Source organism: Chelonoidis abingdonii, chromosome 2 (genome assembly GCF_003597395.2).
Source record: "Chelonoidis abingdonii isolate Lonesome George chromosome 2, CheloAbing_2.0, whole genome shotgun sequence".
NCBI classification, from domain to species: Eukaryota; Metazoa; Chordata; order Testudines; family Testudinidae; genus Chelonoidis; species Chelonoidis abingdonii.
In genome coordinates this window covers 139,215,484-139,239,789 of record NC_133770.1, presented here as the reverse complement: position 1 = coordinate 139,239,789, position 24,306 = coordinate 139,215,484, and the positions used below count along the sequence as shown (strand labels likewise).

The following is a 24,306-nucleotide window of genomic DNA, read 5'->3' as shown; positions in this document are numbered from 1 at the left end:
GGTATTTTAGGAGTTCATTGTATTAAAAATGCAAATGTTTATGTACTGGTAAAAGATTATATTTGTGTCCACTGGGGAGGAAGACTGGAGCACACCCTGCAGAAACTAAGTACAGTTGGGAGAGATACAGCAAGTTGACTCAGGTTTAACGCTTCTAGAGAGCTACCTACCATCACCTTGAGAGAAGCTCACATATACTGGTTCAAAATGGATTCTCCAGAGGTCAGCAAAGCGTTTTTGGTTAAAAAACTAGAGTTTAAACTGACTCAGGGCCTTCTTTCTGATCCAGCAAATGAACAGCACCTCTGTTTTAGGGCTGGGGTCCCAATCCTTAGGGAAGGGTTGGCAGGACTTTGGTCAGCTGAGCCCCCATAAGACTAAGGGGGCTTGTTCTGCAGCTGTGATGGATTTGTGGCCACAGGAAACACTCTGAGTGGGATTTGAAGGGCTAATCATCAGCCAGTGACCTTGTTGGCATTGGGGGTCATCTCTGGGATTAGCATGTGTGTAGGCTCTTTGAGTGGCTTTAATATGTTTTCTCTCTAATGCTTCCACCTTAAGAATTAATGAATCTGCTTACAAAGGGCAGCCTGCATGGTAACTAAACTGTTGTAATTACCCTGTTTACCATCTCTGAGAAGAGAAGTGAAATAGGTCTGATTAGGCAGTTGGTCCTTTGCTGGGTAATTCAAAGTGTAGGCAGGAAGCTGTGCAGCCTAGAAATACGTCAGTCAGGAGTGGGGGAAATGTGTGTCTGTGCCCAAGAGAGGTGATGTCTGAGGAGCCTGGAGCCTAGAGTTGGTGTCCTTGCTGGACTGTATAGGGATATGTGCTTCCATACAAGAAAATATACTGGTAGTGATTTTACTTGAAAGAGTGCATCTTGCATATTAGATGTTCTGTAGGGGCTCTGAAAACCTGTGAACTGATACACAACTCAAAGTGAAGTGTTAGCATGCTTGCACATCTGGTACTTTGTAGGCAAAGAGAAAGACCATGAAAAAATGCAGAGGAAAGCACAACTCTATTAATTGCCATCACATTTCTTATATGAACTTGTCTAACCTTTTTTTGGGATGTGTGTAAAGCTAATCTAGATTTCCATTACAGTGGGTGGGGAGATGGAGACGGAAATTAACAATGTTTCTTAAGCAATATAAAGTATTTCAATATATCTAACAATTCTCACTATGAGTATTGAGTATAACCTTAAGTACTTATCACACTGAACAAAAGTTCCTAAAAATAGCTGTATAAGTTACTTGGATTTATTCTTGGTTGTTTTTTTGTTTTTTTGTTTTGTTTTTTTGGAGGCCTTAAAGATCTGCCACTTCTGAAAACTAACTGCTGAAAATATTTGAAGAGGAAAAGCTAAACATTCAACAACTATTTCAGTGTGTAACTGAGCAGGAATAAGAGGAAAGAGGAGCATAGGACTGGCAGAAAACAGGCACAAAAATGCCTAGTAGTACTTTTTCAGTAGTCCAAAGACCAAGGTCTTGATTAAAGATTTGTGGAAGAGGCTTCTTTCCTGAGTTTCTGTATCACTTAAAAAGCTATAGCTGATAAAGAGGTAAAGATTTCTGTTCACTTGAGGTCTGAATTAATAGGAGTAAACAGAAATCAAGATAAGGCATGTTTAAAATGACTTGTACAAATGGTTATGCTGGCTATTGAGCATGATTATTTCTAAACCAAGCAGTGTTGTATACAAACAATATTACCTTAACAACAGAGAGGTTGGCTGTTAGCTGTATATCCATGGCTCATGCTCCAAGGACAGTAAATTATGGTGGTTAGTGGCTGTAATTTCTGAATCAGTTCAGCTTGGCTCCTAATTAGTAAAAGCACACATTGGTTCTTGCTTCAAGAAACACAAATCTAAACTTTGACAGCTGCTGGCTCTCCAAGAGGCATATTAGTAAAAAAGACTATTGCATGAGGAATGTAGCAGCTCAAGCAAATCTATAAGGCGTGTGGATTGAAAACTGACACCTCTTGATGCTTATAGTATCCTACATTGATTTAATGCAATGTTTAGGACTGGAAGAAAGCAACGTTGGAAACAAAGTGTTACCAGAGTTTTAAAGGTAAGGAAGACTGAAGTGTGGAAAAAGTTCATACTAATATAAAAAAATCTCATAATACAATAACTTGAAGATTTGTCAGACAAATTAAAAAAAATCTAAGGAAGGAACAATTGCAAGTAATTTGTTAAGAACAGTGGGAAGTTGGTCTGGTTTATCTGTTTGTGTGATTTAGGTTTGAGTTAAATGGCCCAAGATTTAAATTTTTTATTTTTTTTTTTAAAGCTTAGGACACATTTGGGACTAGAACTGACTTGTGACATTGGAAAATTCACTTTACCTTACTTTGGCATCTATTTATTTACGTGTAAAATGGCAATATGACTTGGTTGAACTTGGATGTTGAAGAATAAATTCAGTCAATTATATTAAATACTTAAAGATCCTGTAATTGAAGGTGTATTAGACGAGAAGTTACTTTAACACACAGTTTTTGGATTAGCTTGATGGGATTATAGATGTCAGAAAGGCTACTTAGTGCAGGCTTCATATTCAAAAGTATATTAAATTAGTTCTCTGAGAGTCCAGCATGAAAAACCTAATGTACAACACACAAACTGTTTTGAGACTTTTAGTTTGGAAGTGAATTTTTACAATACATGAACCACATCTTATCTTCCATAGAAAGGATCTTGGTAAACTAAAAAGTTTTGACTTCTTGTCCAGGTACATTATTTTCAGATTGTTGTCATCTTCTGAAGATGATGATTTTCAGGTAAGAAATCAAATGTAAAGTGTAATTTGAAATAATTTCAATGAAAAATGCTTTATTTTTAAAGTTGATTCTTATGCAGTTGTGCTAACGCTCCGTGTGGACCGCACTACGGCTCACTACAAGTTCCATAGTATCCTTTCATTAAATCCCTAGTGTGGAAGTGTGGTATAGATTAACCCCTTCTTTGCCATGCACTAACTCACCACGTAGAGAAGCCCTCAGTATATTTACTAGTATAGCAAAATATGTAGAAGTCCAATTCAAATATCTCATATGTGTGCTTAAGTAAATTGCTCTTTTTGTGAAACAGGACCTTCTCAAATGGTGGTCCCTTTATACTATAAGGAGTGAGGCTGTTTAAAGTTGCAGGAAAACTTTTGATTATCCTTTAAGTAAGAAAAGAGAACTGATGCTGGGACAAGGTTTCATGACAATTAAAATAATTTGCCTAAAAGTGGCAAGATGGGTGGGAGTGTGAGGAAAGTACTTGAACTTCAAACCTCTAACAGGAGAAACTGTTCAGTGCTGGGACCTGGTAGACTTGTGCTTCGGCTCATGGGATGAGATGTGCCTGGCAGTCCGAGTCCCCATTGGTGGTGTTCAGGCTGCTTAATGCTGAAATGTCTGGGTTGCTGAGTGCATAATTGCTACTGTTAATATTGTGGATTCCTGTGAGAAATTACATATAACTCAGACAGTCCAGAGGGACCCAAGTGTCCATCCAGAAGAGTTTGGAAATGGTACTGGTCTGCATATGCAAGCATTCAGGTGTGATTGTACCTTAGCTCCACCATGGGTAGCATGTATCCCTTGCATGTATTATATTCAAATTGCAGCTACCAGTGTAGACTTGTCACAAAATAATCTGTTTTGCACTTTAGTTGTGGCGATTGATCCCTGGATCATATCACTGATTGGGTTTAGGGCATCCTGCTCTCTTCTTAGATCCTTTGCCTTCTGTTAACACAAACTATGGCTTGATACACAGGGATACTTTTTCTGAATAGCTGTGTCTGGAATCACTCACTCACCACTTCCACTCTACTTCTGTGGCAGCTGTTGTATTTATTATGCTTTACTTTGGATATTAACTAGTTGGCTGTTCCATGCTTTTTATCGTCTTGATTGCTGTGAGCTCAAAGACTTTCTAATAAACCAGATGACGGTATGATGATGGTGTACTGTTAGTCTCTACCTAATGCTTTGTGTGTGCTGTGGCAGCTCTTCTTTTCTTGTCTGTGGACAGAAAGGTCAGGTATGCATAAGTAATTCATTTTTCTGAACACAATTTTAAATACTCTTTACATGCCAGCTTGTCCAGTATGGGACTTGTGTTCTGCAAGAGCTGAAATTAATTGTCTTCCGCAGGAAAGAGTTGTGTGCCAGAAATCAGGTTAGTCATTAGTCCAGATTACTAAAAAACTCTAGAAAAAACAGCAACAAAAAAACCTTAGTAGGCTCTTTAGTTTTTTAGTAGTTGTACATTATCAGCAGTGACTTGTGGATCTCTTTTCTACAATGGAACACCTCCATTACAATGTAGTTTTCTGTTCTACTGCCTTATGGACACCTGGAAACATAATTACAAACACAGTTAAAACTGGTTCTCCTGATGGTAAGTAGGACGCGAAGAGAGCTTTAATAATGAAAAGCACCCATTAAATGAAACCTTTGGCAAATGTTACAGAGGCCTGAGTGAGAGGATGATTACCCTCCCTATTCTAGGGGTGGCTTAAATGAAGAGTGCTTTAAAAGTGGATAAAAACTGAGTTGCTTAGATTGCCATCATGACTATTTGCTCTACCTTTGATTGTACTGTTTGCAATAACTCAGAATGCTGCATAGCAGGATGGATTGCTATTGGTTTCTCAAACAAATCTGTCAGTAAGAGCTCCATTTGCTGTCATGGTGAAATAATCCAACTCAAATGTTTGGTTTATCAAGTCTAGGCTTGTTTGTGCAGAAAGGCTCCACCTAGAAGCTCATGATAATGCTAATAATATTTTATGTATGGAGATTAAATAGGAAATGAATGTAAACTAGTTTTTTATGTAAAACTTCTTAAACCTCAAAATGTAGTACGTGTGTTAGAAATACAGACTGGACACATTAAAGACTTGACTTTACCTTATGCTTGGACAATTGCCCGCAGTGGGCAAGGTAGAGGGGGAGTTGAGTTTTCATTAGAAGTACTTCACCAGCTGTAACTGAAATTGGCTAAGGCTCTATTTTTGGTTTCTCTAAGCAGACACCGTAGATTTCCTAATCCAAGCTTTTCCCTTCTAGTTAGGGACATGAACCTAAAAGAAGTTATATACTTTTTTCCTGTTATATCTTTGACCCTCAAAGAGGGAGTACCTCCTTTAGGCAAAATTGAGTCCTTCAGAAAGGAATCATATACAGATTTCAGCTGAGGCAAGCTTTAGAGTTTTGTCTGGAGGTATAAAATGTTAGTACACACTTTTGAGTGGATATAAATTCTCTACAAAAATTATACCCTTGGGTAGTCTTTAGGACAACTTGAGGGCAAGGATCCCTTCAAGTCCCCTCCAGATCACACTTCAGGTCCTTATACTGTCTTCCTCTCCACTCCCTGGCAGATGCCTAAGCAGGTTTCTTAGAGCAAACAAAGAAAAGTCCTTTCCTCTCCTTCTTCCCTTATGGGAAAGGGGAGTCTGTGGGAGAATGAAGAGAAGAAAGGGTGACCTGGATCTCAGGCTGTCTCTCTAGGTCAGCCCTATGGGCTTAGTTTAAAATGGGGTCTATCTCCAGCCGCTCCTCATTGTTGCTATCCTCCTCTCAGCAAGATTGTCTCGGCTTCTCTTAGGTGGGGCATCTTTCTTTCTGTTCACCACCCCTTCCTGTGGCAGGTTTTCCATTTTAAGCTCCCCGATTCCAGGCAGAACAAGCCTTGCAGGTGTGCCTTGTTGATGTTGAATAGGCCCAGAGGAGCATATTAGTGTCCTCTCTGTCAGTGTGAGGGTGTATCGCTTCATGTACCCCATCTTTCAAGCTGGAAAGGCCATTCTGGGGTAGTTTGTCACCCTCCCATATCTCCTGAGAAAAGAAATCAGCGTTAGCATGTCCTTTCCCGCCCGATGTTGTACTCTGAAACTGTGGGGTTGTAGCACATGGTCCCCTCTCATTATGTACAGGTTTGTATCTTTCATGGAAGTCTAGGGGAGCGCGATCTATGACCAGAGAGAAGTGGCTACCAAACAGGTGATACCTTAGGGAATCCACAGCCCATTTTATTTAGGGTTGCCTAAATATTTCTAATGGATATTAATTGGACTCCTGAGGCCCTGCCCCCTGCTCTTCCTCTTTCCCCCAAGACCTTGCCTCGGCCTGCCTCTGCTTTGCCTCTTCCCCCAAGGCTCTGCTCTCTGTATGTCATGCACCACTGCAAGCCACAAGAGCAGCCTGGCCCCCAGCAGCTGTGGCTGCTGCTCTGCCTCCTTCCTTCCACTTAGGGTTGCCACAGATAAAAAAACAAACAAACAGACATCAGGGCTTGTCAAATGGCATCTGTACACACAACCCGAAACCCAGACTGTCTGGGTGAAAACTGGACAGGTGGCAACTCTAATTTAATCAGTAATGCCTTCTTTTCTGTAGTTGAGTAAGCCTTTTTTCTAGGAAAGAGCTTCCTACTCAGGTGTAGGACTGGATGTCCTCCTTCAAAGCCTTGTGAGAGTATGATGCTGAGCCCAACATACAAAGCATCTGTGTGGAATACGTCCATCTGCTCTTGGGGCATCAGTACATATTAATGATTGTTGACTATGCAGTCAGGTACCTGGAGCCTGTTCCTCTGTGCTCCACAAAAGCTATGGCAATACTGGTCCATGGGGTGATCTGACTACATGAGAGGGCCTCTTCAGAGCTGAGCTCCTTTGGGAGATTGTTGTTGATTCTGGCTCACCATTCTCTCTCCCCCCGCAGTTTTCTTGCCGCTCCATCCGCTACGCTGTCAAGGCCTTGGATGATTCTGTCCCTAACAATCCTTTGGCTCCTACAAAGTCCTCCTAGCTTTACAGCTTCTGATAATGTCCCCAGGCAGTGTCATGACACCCACTTCTTGCCTTTTGCGGGTAATATCTTTCTGAATTGCTCTGTCACAATGGCCTTAGCCACCTGGGCCCCTGATAGCTTCTCTGGATGGAGCCACTTCCAACAGTGTTCTTTCAACTGTTGTACAGTTATCTAGGGTCTGGTCTCCTGGAGTAGCTCTTGGTTCTAAACTGTTGATGATGAGTCTCCACAGAAATATCCAAGGAGTCCAAAATGACACCCTTTACTTGTTTGTTTGTAGTCTTTTGCCCTCTCCAAGTCCAGACTGTGATAGGATGCCTTGGCAGGACCCATCAAGTATGGGGCCAGGATTAAAGCCCAGTGTTATGAGGGCCACTGGTCTGCTAGTGCCACTATCTCAAATATAACTAGGAAAGTGTCAGGGTAATAATCTAGCCCCATCTTGGTTAGCTTTATTGGTACTGGCAGGGGAACATCTTTGGTGGAGACACGACTTGCTGGGATTCCCTGAGTGCATAGGGCTGGCACTGTTCGCTGTGTCATCTCCTTTTGAAATTCCTGCTGCTGGGCCATCAGTTCCTTCAGGTGCTGCGGTTGTTGTGTGGTCTGAACTTGCTGTTGAGTGGTCCACTGCTGCAGCTATGCTGTTGGAACTGGTGTTGCTGAGCAGCTTGCTGCTGCTACATCTTGGCTAATTACTCACAGCACTGCTCCACAGATGTTGCATGGAGCAGTTGATCTTTGTTCCCTCTAGGGTATGTTTTTTTTTTTTTTACACTCCCTTGTATCAGGTGTGGTTATGGCCATGTTTTCCACCATTTGTGGTGGGTAGGAGTCCTCTCCTTTCTGCTTCAAGTCCTTATACTGTCTTCCTCTCCACGTCCCCCGGTGGATACCCAAGGGGGCTCTTCGAGCAAACAAAAGAAAAGTCCTCTCCCCTCTTTCTTCCCTTATGGGATAGGGGAGTCCATGGGAGAATAAAGAGAAGAAAGGCTGGCCTGGATTTCAGGCAGTCTTCCTAGGTCAGCCCTTTGGGCTTAGTCTAAAATGGGGTCTATCTCCAGCCCCTCCTCATGGGGCATACTGTTCTGAGACTGGGTCTTGCAGCTTTGGGATCAGTGAGGCTTGTTGCTGTCTCCCTCTTGGTGAACCAGTCATGGCTGTGTGAAGTGGAGCAGCCCTCTTCTTGTTCACCTCCCCTTCCTATGGCAGGTTTTCCCCTTTAACTTTCCCCCTCACCAGGCAGAGCAAGCCTTGCACATGTACCTTATTGGTGTTGAACAGGCCCAGAGAAGCTTGTTTGTCTCCTGCCAACCTGTGTGAGGACATGCCCCTTCATAGACTACCTGAATATAAATGTGGCTCATCCTGTACTCAAACATTTGTTGCAACTGATTCAATACCACAGGGAAAGAATACAAATAGAAGATAATACCTTATCCAAATAACTTGGGAAATTTCTCCTGTCAGGGAGAGCTTATGTGTATATTCTCCATATTTGAGAAAAAGCTGTTGAAGTTGGGAAGCAGCTTCCAATCCTTCTTCCTCGTAAGTGGATCTGGCAGTTGCTCATTTGCTCATGGCTGGGCAGCATGGTTAGGGTTCAACAGTCAAATCTTGAAACTGAACCTGTGTTGACATATTTTTGACATTAGCAAACTCAGGTCATGGTCTCCCTGCGATGGGGCACACAGGCCCCACACTGGCAAGAAGGAGGTTAATGAGGGACTGGGGACCCACTTGGCCCGGCGTAGCTACACCTGTAGCAGATGTGAGGAGTGGAGAGGGGAGATAAAAGCAGACCCACCTCAGTTTAGGGCTGACCAGGAAAGAGATCAGAGCTTCTCTTATCTCTCAGTTAGGGAACCTGGTTTCAGCCAAGAGTCTGACTGTTTGCTGCTTGGATGCGCTTCCGAGCGGATAAGATGACTGGGCCCAGGAAAGGAGTGGCTGTATGAAGACAAGCCCTGAGTGGAAGAGTGGAGTCCTGCTGAAGATTCCTCAGATGAGCCTGTGTTTGAGTTCATAGTGGTCCTTCAGTTTTGGACTTAAATACCCAAGGATGGGTCGACTTAAATTGTGACTTGGTTGGAGGGCCGAGTCATGGGAAGAGGTGGATGACCAGAGTAGCTGTAGGCAAGGGGCACCATATGGGGAAAGCTGCTATGCCATATCCAGTCATGAGGAGACACTCCCCTGGTAAGTCCATTCTTCCATGTATGCAGTGGAGAATGGTTGTGCCTGGCAGAGTGCAGCACAGATGGAATTGGTTAAACTACACTTGAGCCTTCAATAATGCCTCTCATGCATAGATCTGAAAGGGCTTGAAGAAACTTTCCCCTTTTTACAGATCGAGGACTTGAGACCCAGAGGTGAAGTAACTTGTCCAAAGTGGCACAGCAGGAACAGAACTCAATAGGATAAAGGATAGTGAAAACTCAGTGTCTGATGGAACATCTCTTCAAACAGTAGGACCAGCCTCATCATGCCCATCCCAAATTAGGCTATAGCCTTTAACAGGGTAGGATTGTTCACAAATTCTAGTTCAATGGCACTAAAATTTTCAAATTCAAAATGGAATTGTACATGTATCTGAAGTAGGCTCCTCCAAGTAGAAGGATAGGCCTTGGCTACACTGGCGCTTTACAGCGCTGCAACTTTCTCGCTCGGGTGTGAAAAAACACATCCCTGAGCGCAGCAAGTTACAGTGCTGCAAAGCGCCAGTGTAAACACTGCCCCAGCGCTGGAAGCGTGGCTCCCAACACTGTAAGCTAATCCCCACGGGGAGGTGGAGTACCTGCAGCACTGGGAGAGCTCTCTCCAAGCCCTGGCGCCACGACCACACTGCACTTCAAAGCGCTGCCGCGGCAGCGCTGTATGATTGCAAGTGTAGCCATACCCATAGTTAGGTATATAACATTAGATGCTAGGTACCTAATTTTTAAACTAAGGGGTAAGGGAGAGCTGACAGATGTGGAGGAGCACATGGTTCGGACAGAGACATCCCTTGGGGAGGATTTATTAATGGGGATTCTTTATATCCTAGTAACAAGGAGAGGATAGAAGTTGACAAAATACAGGTATGAACTGAAGCAAAACAGTCAAATGAAAGAGTCCCATTCAGTTACATCTCATGAAGGCAGACAACTAAATATTGGCAAATTTTTAAGTGCTTGTATACAAATGCTTGAAGTCCAAATGCTAAGATGGGTGAACTTGAGTGCTTGGTATTAAATGAGGATATTGATTAAAATAAATATCATAGAAACTTGATGGAATGATGACATTCAGTGGGACATGGTAATACCATGGTATAAAATATATAGGAATGACAGAATAGATTGTGCTGCTGGGAGAGTGGCACTACATGTGAAAGCAAGTACAGAGTCCAATATACTGAATCAATGAATGAATCAAACTGTACCATAGAATCTCTATGGATATAAATTCCATGCTTGAATAATAGGAACAGTAATAATATACTACCACCCACATGACCAAGATGGTGACAATGATTGTTAAATTCTCAGGGAGACTGGAGATGTTACAAAAATAGAAAACTCTAATAATAATGGAGGATTTTAACTGTCCCCATACTGACTGGCTACATATCACCTCAGGACGGGGGATGCAGAGATAAAATTTCTAGACATCACTGAGTGCTTCTTGGAGCTGCTAGCCTTGGAATCCACAAAGGAAGAAGCAATTCTTGATTTAGTCATAAGTGGCATGCAGGATTTGGTCCAAGAGGTGAATATAGCTGGACCTCTTGGTAATAGCCACCATAACATAATTAAATTTAAACATCCTTGTAGGGGGCAAAATACCAAAGAAACTCACCAAATTAACATTTAACTTCAAAAAGGGGAACTACACAAAAATGAGGAAGCTAGTTAAAGGAACAGTCACAAGGATGAAATGGATGCGAGCTACATGGAATTTTTAAAAAAAATACCTTAATAGAAGCTTAATTTAAATGTATATCCCAAATAACAAAAAGGCAGGAAGAGGACCAAAAAACCCCAATACCACAATGACTAAACAACAGAATGAAAGAGGCAGTTAAAAGCAAAAAGTGGTCATTTAAAAATTGGAAGTAAAATCCTACTGAGAAAAATAGAAAAGAGTATAAACTCTGGCAAGTCAAGTGTAAAACTATAATTATGGAGGCTAAAAAGAATTTGAAGAGCAACTAGCAAAAGACACAAAAACTAACAACAAGTTGGAATCATTGTGGATAGTTCTCTGAAAACATGCGCTTTATGTGCAGCGGCAGTCAAAAAAGCTAACAGGATGTTAGGAACCATTAGGAAAGGGATAGATAATAAGACAGAAAATATAATGATGCTATATAAATTCATGGTATGTCCACACCTTGAATACTGAGTGAATTTCTGGTCACCCCATCTGAAAAAAGATATATTAGAATTGGAAAAGGTACACAGAAGGGCAACAAAAATGATTAGGAGTATGCAACAGCTTCCATATGAGGAAAGATTAAAAAGACTAGGACTTTTTCAGATTGGAAAAGAGACTGCCAAGGGGGGAGGAATATGTTAGAGGGCTATAAAATCATAAATGGTGTGGAGAAAGTGAAGAGGGAAGTGTTATTTACTCCTTTGCATAACAGAAGAACCAGGGTTCACCAAATGAAATTAATAGGCATCATAAAACAAAAGGAAGTACTTCTTCGCACAATCGACTTGTGGATCTTGTTGTCAGGGGATTTTGTGAAGGCCAAAAGTATAACTGGGTTCAAAAAAGAATTAGATAAGTTCATGGAGGATAGGTCCATCAATGGCTAATAGCCAATATGGTCAGAGATGCAGCCCCATGCTCTGGGCGTCTCTAGTCTCTGATTGTCAGAATCTGGGAGTGGGTGGCATGGGATGGATCACTCAAAGATTGCCTGTTCTGTTCACTCCCTCTGAAGCATCTGGCATTGACCAATATTGGAAAACATTGGGCTAGATGGACCACTGGTCTGACCCAGTGTGGCCATTCTTATATTCTATCAGGACAGTTTATTTATCTTGTCTGTCCTGTTAGTTACTGAAGACAAGGTCTAAGTGTTGAAAAAAAGTGATGATTGAAGTGCTCTTAGATCTTTTGGGAGTTCATTCCATTGGCTTGGACTGGCCCCTGAGAAACGCTTTTCCAGTACAGATGAGCTTTCCCTGTGCTATGGACAGCTCACTGTGAATATGGAGGGGATTTGTTGACTAGTCTTAATCTCAGAGCTTCAGGTGACCTGGGCCCAGGATATTCCAAGACCATTGTATGCCTTGAAGATAAGGACACAGATGTGGAATTGAACTCTTACCTATGTATACAGCAGAGGATAAGTTGTTTGTGCTCATAGTAGCTTGTATTGCTCAATGGATATTTTTACTCGCTGGAATTTCCAAAGGTCTGATGGAACAGAAATGATCTCTGCTGTCTCTTTGTGCTGTCCTCAAATCTTTTTAAAATTAGCTGGCTTACTGTGGAGCTGGCTTATGAAAGTAAAAGACTAATATACCTCTTTATTTCCATGTATGAAGCCTGAGGTTTTGGCTTTTCTTATTTAGCAGAATCAAATCAAATAGTTGAAATTTGCATCAGATAGCCTTTATATGAAAAAGTGATGCTGTTGCTATGCTGTTTTAAGCTGATTTTCCAATATGTTTTAACAACATAAAGTACTCTGTGGTTTCAAAATGACAATGTCTATGAATCCAAACTCTTTGGCTAAAGAAATTTTTCAGTGAAAAGGTGACATGTATGCTAATTCTGTAGAAATTGGAAATTAAAAGCAGCATATGGGATCAAACTGTGCTGTTCCCTGTTGTCTTTAATTGATTTGCACATGAATCTGAGCTGAACTTAACTGCTGATCTGGACTCACTTTAAAAGAACAGTCAGCATTTAGATACATAGTGATTTTTATATAGTGGACAAAATTAAATCCTTAATGAAAGAGGATGAGCAGAAAATGAAGACCACACGGTATTTCCTTAAATCATGGGCCTTGTTACAGCAGACATACTGGGTATATAAAAATTGGCATATGTGACACATTAGTATACTTGAAAGCTTTGGAATTGATTCGTACTATAAAAGAAGTTTTGGTGGAGACTACCTTGTTGATAAATTTCATGGTCAATTGCTTGACCGCACTTTGGTTTGTTACAGAACATACTCAGGAGAGAACATAACCAATATCAGTCAGGTTTATTGTAAGAGTCAATAATAATATAGTACAAGAGAAAAGATTTAATATGATAGCAGTTTCCTGGAAGCTGTCTTGTGTAGCATTGCTACATTCATCTTACGCAGAAGATGTGCTGCCAAAGTTACACATTGCAGCTAGGAGTGTTTTATAGGATGACTTTACAAGTTACAAAACTCATTGCACATCACTAAAATTCAACCCATCATTTGTACCAGTTCCTTAACTTGTTGTTCTGACCCTTCACTATCTTTGTTTTGGGTACCAGAATTCTAGGTACTGATCTGTGAAGGTACCTCCCCAGCTTGTACTGAGGCAGAACATTAATGTATTGTGCCTTTGACATGTTTCTTACTTTCTAATGCCAAAGCTGACTTCAGCTTTGCAAAGTGCTATGGGGTGCTTAGCATAAGTGAATAGGATTATAAAAAGACAAACCAATTTAGGCAATGTAACTGCTAGAAATATATATGCAACATAATGTTATATTGATAATGTGTGCTTAGTGGATATTACTATAACATTATAACATTATATTGTGCATATATCTATATCTATATAGCTATAAAAATCCAACATACGTTGTTCAATTTTTAGTGGCAGTTGTTAGTATATGAGGCTTGATTTATCCTTTTGTGTATAGAATTGGATATCACAAGAACAAATGGTGTGCTCCATTGGATGGAAATTACTAATACCCAGTGAATCATTCTAAGGTGTGGGAGGAGAATGTCATTACCATTTAATTGGGAATTCCAATTTTAATGTGGAATCAGTATCAGGAGAAGGCTATTTCCCCATAAAAGTTAGGATTTCATGAATGATGAGAAAGGAACAAACTGCACATGAAGTACTTGGCAGCCTGAATATTCTTTAAAGTGGAGTACTCAAAAGTACTGTTCATGCAAATTAACTCTGCTATTCATGCATATACATGACAATAAGTCTTCAGTGAAATGATGGCATTACTGTATTTTTTACAGGAACCCTGCCTCAGTCAGTGCAGATCTTGAATAGGGTATACTAATGAACAAAGCAGTGGAGAATCTTTCTTTGCTGTTATTTGACTCTTGCCTCATTGACTACATGCATCTGTTTCATTATGTGTTTAGCTTCCAACTTATGTAACCAGTCAGGAAGGCGTCCTGTTGAAAGTATAGAACCTTTCTTAGACCTCAGTGATGTAAGCACAGGCATTGTCTTTTTACACAGAAGCAGGTACAGAAGTGAAACCTCACATGTGGGTGAAATGGATAAAGTGACCATGATACATAAATATTTGTTTCCTTGTTACTTGTAATTGAAAGATTATTCTTCATCCGAAGAACAATTTTTAGAGAAACTGAGAATACCTATTTCAAAATTGCCACCATAACTCAATGTTTCACTGGAATGGAGGCCACTGACTGTCATAAGAAAAGATGGCCACCGTCTCCATTCATTTATTGCTAAGTGTTGATTTGAAAGCATGGAGGATGCCATCTTTGGTGATGGCAGGTTGGTTTTGCTCTCATGGAGAGCAATGGGAGATAGCTAAGGGCAGTTGTGGCCTTAACTCAATTGTGAACAACTGATTGCAGCCATTTTCTAAGAGAACTTTTCACAATCTTTTTTGGAAAGTTTATGCACCAGCCTACTTTGAAGGTGAAACTTATTTTTGGCAAAGATGCTTAGTCCTAGCTGTACTTTTAAAAACCCGTTGTACCAGATCTATTCAACAGGGAAGATAAGGGGGGGGGGGGCGGGAAAGGTGTAAATAGAGTAAAGGTGTAAATCTGGCAATAATATCAGCTGTAAATCCAGTTAAACTAGCTAATATGCCATGACTGCCTTGCACTGCTGTAGAGCAGCATAAAGCAGCCTGGGCATATGGGTGAATCAAGCCCTAAAATGTGAAAGGCAATGCTGTGATAGATATTTGCCTTCATATCATTAGAAATATAACATGGTAGCTCTTTCTTTGGATTCTTGTTTAATGTCAGCATATGTATTAACTTTTTAAAAAAAGGAATGCTCAGACTAAATTAAAATGGAGAGTATATATCAGTAATTTAGGTAGAAATATTGATGTATGACTTTGTGGTCTCCAGGCAGGGTCCCTGGAATGATGTCACAGGTACAAGTTCCGTAAGAGCAGACGATGTATTTATTATTGGAACAGGGAACAGAGGCAGCTCCCCTCCTGCTGCTGACTCAGAACATTTTTGCTTTCCCTCCTTAGGCCTTTCTCTAAAGGTTACTTCCTGAGTCAGGGGTTTTCCCTGCTGTGAGGTCTCACACCCATTAGGGGCTGCGGATGCGTATACCGCACACAGACCCAGCCAGCACCATAACTAAGACATAATATAGTACAGCTAGGGTGTAATTACCTCAAAAGAAGAATTCAAAAGTTAGTTTAAATTTCTTTTCAGTTTAAAACCTTAAGTTAAGGAAATCCACAATTAAGGCTCCCTATCAACCTAACTCCAGCCAGTAGCTGGAAGGGTATATTTGATGGTTGTGGTGATTTTTGCATCGATAATAAAATAATCTTGAGCATTAGTTGATCCTGTTATCTTTATGCTGTCTTTTAAATTACAAAACTTTGTAAAGAGAAATAGGCTGTGGATAACCATTTTAAAGCCATGTCAGAAAACAATTAGCCCAATTGAGCCCCAGTATAACTTTATTAAATAGAAAGGTGTTACATATAGGATTATTTGAGGTCTTATTTCCAAATATTTGTTTGAATATTTCATAGACTGCTCAACAGATTTCCTACAGGAAAGTACTGATCTGTAGGAAAATAGGCACTCAGAAACTTTGCCGACCAACCTTTTGTAATTTTTTGACTATAAGTTTGAGTAGGTGTATAACATGCATATTAAATTAAGTACACAGGCTGAGTTAATAAAAGTCAGTAACTCCATGGCCGAGTTTGCAAGTAGTTTTATGAAGTGTTGCAACCTACGAGTTCAGTGGGAAATTCAGCAGCTATAAAGTGTAATGATGAGAGAGATTCCTCTTTTTTGAGAACTATTCAAGCTGAATAGGTTTAGATTAACCGTAGTTTTGTGTGCCAACAGTATTTAAATGTAAATACTGTATTAATGTTTTACTAGCCTTCAGGCATGTCTGTATCATCAACTCTGAATAGCACATAAGAAAACAAATAGACTAGCCATAAGAATAACATAACTGTCAAGAACATTGTATTCGCTAGCATCTTGTTACCTAGCAGCAAACAAAAGGGAGGCATTGTATATGCTGTACAGAAGCTTCAGGAAGTATTGAATACCAGTCATCCTACTGTAGTTTCTCTGGGTCCAGTAGGGTTTCCCACACCAAGTTTGGGAGCGTCCTAAGCCTATAAGCCTCAACACTGCCCCAAGGCATACTTGAGCTACAATTCTCCTCTGTTTCGTTCAAGAGACTCCAAGTAATTACAGCCCATAAGAGGGCACAAACAGCTAAGTTGCCCAGGTTTCCCCCCACTGAAAACAGATGACCGTCCAGTTAGGGGATCCTTATTTGCCTCCTGCTGGTCATGATTCTGCGTGCTCCTCTCCAGGTGACTCATGGGGCAGTGTCTCAGAAAGCCTCCTGGGGGTTTAGGAAAAGGGTGCTCCTTATTCTGGGACTTCTCCAGTTCCTTCCTGATAACCAATGCTGACTCCTCATGTGGTTAGGCCTGTGGCCCTCTAGGCCTATGTCCATCATCCTTGCATGGCTAGCCTGCCCTCAAATTCCTCTGAGTTGGGTGGCAGCTGACAGTGACTCGAAGATTCTGTCTGTGTACCCAGGTCCGAACAAAGGCTGCTAGACCTCTGGATATCAATCCAGCAATACCGAGTTTGTAGTCTCTGAAGAACAGTATTCTGGCTGAAGCCAGTGGTTGACCCAATCCTTTAGGCATTGGGGAACAACCTTGGTTTGTGCTCTAGGTGGAAGTTGGTCTGGAACTGGTAGTGGTATATCTCCAGGGATGCCCCCAGTTGGTTGAGTATAGCAGCTTTCAGGATGTCATAGTCTCTGGTGACGTTGTCATCAAGGCCTGGTAAGCAGCATCCCCAGACAGAAAGTAATCTATTTGCATGGCCCAGATAGTCTTCATCCACTTAGCTACTGGGCTTACCTGCTCAAACATGATGAGATAGGGCTCAAGATCATCAGTGAGCTTTAATTTGGAGAGGGTTATATCCAGCCCTAGTGGTGTTGCTTCAGATGGGGAGCAGTTGGTGACTTACTGAAACATGGCCTCCTGGAACTGCTGTTGCTATCATTGCTGCTACAGCAGAAGTGGCTTGAGGAGCACTCTGCTGCAGCTGGGTGGCCCACTAGGCCTCCTGTTCTTCAAGGAGAAGTTGCTGGTTCTCCACGTGGGTTGGCAGTTGCTGAGTCAGGAGTTGTAAGGGATCTTCCATGACCACCTTCCTGGAAAAGGGGAGAAGTCGATTCCATTTCTACTACCAAGTTGTGGCAGCATGCCTGGAGCTGAAGAACTCTGGCAGGGAACATCGTCTCAGTTTTTAAGTGGTTAATGGACAAACAAAAATACAATTTGGTTGTCTACAATGTTAAACTAGTAAACAAAAATGTAATTGCTTGTTTGCAGTGCTGGAAACAAAGGCCCTAACCTGGCCTCACATTTCTGGATGAGACTGAGGAGTTGCTCTCTTGTCCCGGCTCCACCCACACTCATCCTGGCTTGAAGCAGGCCAGCATTCTTAACTTGCCTGGTGACTCCTGATTGGTTACTGTTTCTGCCTGGCCATTAGAGAACTAATTCTTATGGGTACCGTGGGTTGAGCAGGTTTTTACCTAGGCAAGGGATGTCAGGGTGCCACCGCCTCCAGTGGGGATGGGGCAAAGAAATTGCAATAGACCCCCATCACAGGGAGGAACTTCACCCTCTATCAGTTTGCTAACCAGTTCCATGGGTAAATGAACTTTGAGCTCAAGTCATGTGACAACTTTTTATTAAAAGAACAAAATGAGCAAAATAACGCTGACAAATGTGAGATGTCATTTTATAGCTGAATATCGTTCTTTTTGTAAAACAAGGATTATCCACCTCACAGAGTGAAGCCCACAGATTGCAGCGTATAGTATATTGTCATTTGTTTTATCGTTTCGTAGTCTCCAGGGACCAAATGAGTTCAGATATGATAGAAGATTGTGCTTAATGTGCACAAAACTAATATTTTACTACCATTGCCGCCTTCAACCATATCAACTTAATGAAAACACAGTCACCTATTTTATACATTAACAGAAAAAAAATCTCTCTCCACACATTCAAGCATTGAATGTTTCTAGGACTTAAAGAAACTTTTACAAATTCTTCAGTAAGATCCTGCCATAATTAGGAAGGATATTTACATAAGGGAATAGTTTCAATTATGCAAGGCCTGTTGGATCTGCTACAGCTTCTGGCTATATTACTTGCGTTCATGCTCTAGACTTACTGAATTATCCATTATCACTGGGGAAATTAAGTTTGGATTTACCACCAACAAAATATAACTCTAAATTTCTATTGAAAATGAAATAATATTAATTCATGTGATCTGCAACCACAATAATACCAGCAACTATTCCAGAAGGTTATTTTGTCTCTAACCAAATGAGATGTGTTGCATACAGGATTCAATTTAATTAGAAGCTGAGGTATAGTATTTGAAAAACCAATCTAATAGCACTAGCTAACTGCATTTGTAAAGACTTGTGTGTCTTCAGGTTTATTGCTTGTATTACATCTCCTTATACTAAAGAGATAATGTGTGAAATCGCAATCACCTCAGTTAGCTTCTTTGTCCTTTTACTGCACAAATCCGTAGAAATCCTACATGAATAACAAATAGGATGTGTTGGAATCATGTCCTGATGTAAACAGCATATGTAAATAGTCTGAAAAGCAGGGACTAGTGGCTTTAGGAGCTGAGGATTGTGGTAGATTTATGTAGCCTGATAGGGATGATACCTCATGCAATTTCCTCCAGAGAAGGCCTCTGATAGGAATACATGATGGTATATAATACGCTTAGTTTATAAAGTCGTAGGCTAAATTGGATGGTTGAACCAAGTAAATTAATTAAAACTTTAAATTTCATAACTTCTCACAAATATAGGTTGGGGCCTAAAAATAAGTCAACTGTAAGTAAACCCCAAAAGAAGGAGATGTAGCTTAAAAAGTGAGCAAATTCAGTTGTACAAATCACTTTAGCAGTTCTAACTTTTCTCCCAACGGTCAATGTTTTCTTACAGCAAAAGCTCAAGGAGGAGAAGGAGGCCAAAAGAGCTCAACTGGATGGCAGACATGATTATATATTGGATATTGTTGCTTCCTGCGTGGACCTGGACAAAGCTGAAGTGGAAGATTCTATTCTAGAGGGTAACCAGGTATGTTGAATTTTACCCCTGTAGAGTCTGTAGCACATTTTCTGGCTTCAGAGTTACTATTGTAACTTTTATAGCAGCTATCAGTTAACTTGTACGTGCCTCTGGATCACCAGACTCCTCTGATTACTTTTCCTTCATCTTACACTCGAGTTCAGCTATATTGCACTTCCAGCTTTTGAGGCTATAGAATTTTAAGTTTAAAATCCATAATTGAGAATTTGCAAAGTTTACAAGAGAGGTTAACTTCATTAGGAAAGAAGTAACTCTCCTTCCCTGTTTAATGGAGCCCTTGATTTCCCATGTTCACATTTGGGCCTCAACAGAATGGAAGATCAACCTGGGGTTAAACCCAGACTTTTGAATGTGGTGCATCTGATTAGTAGAGGGAACTTCTCTAGGATCTCACAAAATTGAAGTACTTGCTCTGTGGGAGATTCTCAGTGACTCTCACTTCAGCGAAGAGAAAGGACACTTTCAGCATAAGCTGTTGTCCATCTGAGAGGAGCCACACCCTTTAGAGACTATTTGTGGATGTGCTAAGAAACACCCACTACATGTCCAATACAGCCACTATAAAATAATATTAAGCATAGGTTCGGTACCCTGAGCCCCTGACTGCCAGTTAATGACTGGGTGAATAAGCTGCTGATTACCTTTTATAGAGCCCTAAAAGGCCTATCGGACAGTTACCTAAGGCTGAACATCCCAAAGATGTAGCTCAAGGAAGCTGGAGGAGCAGGGCATTTGTGGTAGTCTTAAATCCGGACATAGCTGTGAAATTCACCCTTGAGGCTCTAACATGACTACATCCAAAAAGCTGCTGCTATGCTGCTTAGGAACAGCAGCTACATTTTGCTAATTATTAGCCAGTCAATGTAGTTCATCCTTTAAAACTATGGTGGTGGAGAAACAGAGTAAGAGCTCTCTCCACATTTTTGCCTTAATTGAAGCCATGTACAGTGAACTCAACTTTTATAACTATGAACACAATATAGAGTACATGGCTGATGCAAATAAGGGCCTGATCCTACTACTTTTCCTCATGTTACACAGTACTTACCAATTTGAGTAACCCCATTAAATTGAGTAGATTTACTGGCAGGGGTGGAAGCAACTCAGCTTCAATAAAAGTGGCAGAATTGGGCCTTACATGACGGTTTAACTTTCCTATTTAACAATGATGCTAAAATGCATGAACTTAAGGCTTGATTTTGTGACTGCTGGTAAGCTGTCCAGTAAATAACTAGGAAAAGTATGTAAATGATCTAACCTAACCTTTTAACAGATTGAGCGCATCAATAAGTTCTTGGCCACTGAAGGATTTCGTCATATCATGTTCTACTATCAAGATGTGGAGACACCTGAAAATGGTTAAGTAACATGTGGTAGTACTATTTCTTTTACTGTAACATGTCACATCCCGAGTTGTGCTAAGTGATATTTAAACATAGCTATTTTCCAGTTTAAATAAAGTGAGGATCAAGGCACCTGAAATCTTAAGTCACATGCTTCTATTTTTCCTCCACTTACATTGTGTGAATGCCAAGGATGTATTGCACATATGCAATAAACTAACCCTTATGATGCTCCGTGATATAGTATCTGTGTAACCTTAAACAGAGTAGATAAACTGAATTACGTTCCAAAGTGCAGCATTTGTAAGAGGGATGGAAATAATTTAGAAGGTGATTCTCCTGAATGCACCAGCTTCAAGTGACATATAAGTTACTCTGAACCTCAGTCAGGTTGCCTTACACCTGTGTGGCAGTGACTGACAGAGTTACACCTGGTGTAACTTACACTTGGAGCTAGAAGATTAATTTTTGAAGTAGGGTGGATGTAGAGGGGAGGAATGGATTGACTGGCTATGGATGTGAGGTACTGAGGGATGGAGCTAGGTTGATGAAAAGAGGGAGAAGCTAACAGATGGCAAAGAAGGAAGTGAAAACATCTGATGGGTAACGAGAGAAGAAAGAAGAAAATTCTAGGGCAGCTTCAAAATCTGTGACATTTACTAGCAAAGAGCAGTACCAAAAAAGGGGAAGGGAACCCAGTGGCATACCCTATGCTATTTGGTGGTTACATTCTGCTAAGAAGCCCAGCAGCTTGCTTTACTCTCCTGGCTACTACAGGGGAGTCATACTGGGTTTCTTACCAGGCTATTGCCTATAGTGCCAACTGTGGGAAAGGTTACACCTTTTATAGCAGAAGAAATAGTTCCTGTTTTAAAATCTGTAATCTACCTCCAGAAATTCTTACAGTTCATCAGTCTGATTTTTGACACGAAATGTATGAGGCAAGGAGGATGAAATTTTTAATCAATAATGTCTTGAATAACAGAATGTTGTGCGTACTCAGTCTCACAACATCACATTACTCAATAATAGTCAACTTTTCCCTCCGCTTAAAATACAACTTACAAAAAAGTTCGTTAATCAAAATGCTGTAAAATCTATTAGGCAAGCAATTAATAATGCAAATTAGCAAAATTATTTTGAATGCATTATGAATGTCATTAAAACGTAGTACTAATAGAAAATGAGGAGAAACTCTGATACAATTTGTTCTTTAAAAACCTAAATCTCTAGAAACTGGAAGGCTTGGAAGTATCTATTAAAAATTAAGTGAAGGCTGAAAGAAAAGTCTCAGTCTTGCAAATCAACTCAGGGAGTGGGAGAAAGGTTAAAAGGTCAGATTCTCTTTTCTGTCTTAAACATGTATTGAGGCACTATTATAGTTAGGTAAAATTAACTACTTTCACTGTAGCCTGAAAGCAGCTGTATACCATTTGGCTTTGACATATGCACAAATATATTTATGCACACGTGTCTTCACAAATTATTTTTTATCTACTCAAGTAGATAAAAACTTACTAACCTTTAGTAATTATTTTTTCTTTCTTGTGGCTCACAAATATGATCACATTACATCATCTGAAGATTAAAGAAATTACTCATGCATATTGAATGAATGACCTCCTTTTTCCCAGGCTTATTGACCTGATGTTGGTAGGTTGCTGTAAAAGGTTCATTAAGTTCTTGAGTGACAAGGCAAAACAAAAGTTTTGCTTTGAGTATCTTGAGGGCAAAAAAATAACTACTAACCTAAGGGCATGGTTTAATTTGTATTGTAATGAGGCCCTCAGGTTTTTGACATTTACTTTACAAATGAACTGGGAACAGTGGTAGATGAAGTTAATTTATAATCTAAAGTTAAATTATAAAAATGTAATAGTTTTTCCTCTTCCACCCCAATCACTTAGTAGCAGTACTTCTAGTTTCCATTAATAAACACAGAGTTGTTGCTTTATGATCTTGGCCAAACTTCAGGATGGAAGTGTGATCCTATTATTCAGATGCTTGTTTAAACTCTAGCTCATTATTAACACTCTCAAATCACCATCTTATTGGGATATCTTTTAAACAATTCCTCACATTCACTGCTTGCAACTATATGGTAACTATATGGTGTAGGTCTTTACCCCAAAGAGAGGTAACTTAACTGCCCCATATTCTGCTTAACTCTCACTTGTTGCTGTGCCACCTTGGTGGTCTCACTGGCCATCTTTCCTTGTTCTTAACTCTGACTTAATTACCTCAAAAAAATTTTCTGCAAACTTCTTTTTAGCCTTTTGCTGACACAATATTGGATCCCTTAGTCTGAGGTAACCTTGCCAGTACGAGCAATATTACTGTTTACTTAGTGACTATTCATGTGCATAAGAAATAAACAAATGAGACTCAATCTCTACTACTGCTACTACTGGATACATAGTTGGACATATAGATGTCCCTAATGGATACCATAGGCAGAGCTGAGTTTCTCAGCGCTCGAAAGCTTTGCTCTCCTCTTCCTAGTCACGGTATTGTCCCTCATGCCTTAAAACGTAACAGTATAACTTAATAAAGCTGGCCACAGTTCTTTCTCCCTTTTCAGTTAAAACTATTTTTTAAAGATAACAAATATCCATATTTCACCTTTTCACTCATTTCAAAACCAAAATATTTGTTTTGAACCAAACAATTTTGATCTGTTTTTCTTTGGGACGGTGAGAAAACTATACGTTTGGTTTCCTTTCACCCTCTGTTTCCTGTTTACTTTATGGTGCCCTTCACCACAGGAAAACGTGTGTGTCCAACTACATCTGTCAGTCCTCTGAAAACTAAAACTAACTTTTCAAAAACTGTACCCAAATGAAAATTTTCATGTTGAATTTGAGGCACTTTTTCTATGTTGACTTAAAACTTATTGTTTCCATTTTTAGTGAAAGTTTACACAACTTTTTTTTTTTAAACCAGGTGTAGACCCCAGTGTTCCTTTCACAACTTTTGTCCCCATTTCAGTTTAGGAGTAGCTCCTGTACTAGATATGGAAAAATTGAGCTACTGCTTTCATTCCTTTAGAACGATTAGCTTACCATAGCTATTGATAACTCTAATTTTTTTTCATGTAAACTATAGGACATTTTGGCCTACCAGGCACAGGACCCAATCCTCACTCAGCAAGGAGCAAGAAACCTAAAGTGTTTGTAACAGAGGGAATAGATGTTGCTCTAACTGGTGTATGTGTATTCTTCATTAGAGCTAGTCCTTCCAAAACCATCACTGCAGAGAATATCCATCGGGTAAGATAAAGGTTAATGCTGGATGTTAGTATAAGAAAGTAAAATTTAATTCAGTTTCTATGGTGCATCATAGCAGCTTCTAATTTGAGACTTCTTGGTGCAATTAACTGAGCAGAGCTCCAAAAAGGGAATATTGTTGCCTTTTCCACTGAAGGAAGAGTGTAACTGAGGAAATGTGGCATAGTTTGTCTTTCACAAACAATTGTGCTGGTAGCAGTCAGTGGCACCAACTTCAAGCGCATTGTTATAGTCA

The 24,306-nt window shown here is 40.3% G+C and overlaps 1 protein-coding gene across 2 annotated transcripts in view; it reads left to right on the top strand.

The window, feature by feature from the left end:
* The first annotated feature begins 1,809 nt into the window (after positions 1-1,809).
* DNAH5 (dynein axonemal heavy chain 5) overlaps positions 1,810-24,306 on the top strand; it is a 253,591-nt gene continuing 231,094 nt past the window's right edge. For both annotated transcript variants that reach the window (XM_075062684.1, XM_075062685.1), the window contains exons 1-4: positions 1,810-2,090; positions 19,295-19,429; positions 20,715-20,799; positions 23,890-24,053. In XM_075062684.1, the coding sequence (XP_074918785.1) occupies positions 2,034-2,090; positions 19,295-19,429; positions 20,715-20,799; positions 23,890-24,053 (441 nt within the window). In that variant the 5' untranslated portion in view covers positions 1,810-2,033. The remainder of the gene's footprint in view (positions 2,091-19,294; positions 19,430-20,714; positions 20,800-23,889; positions 24,054-24,306) is intronic.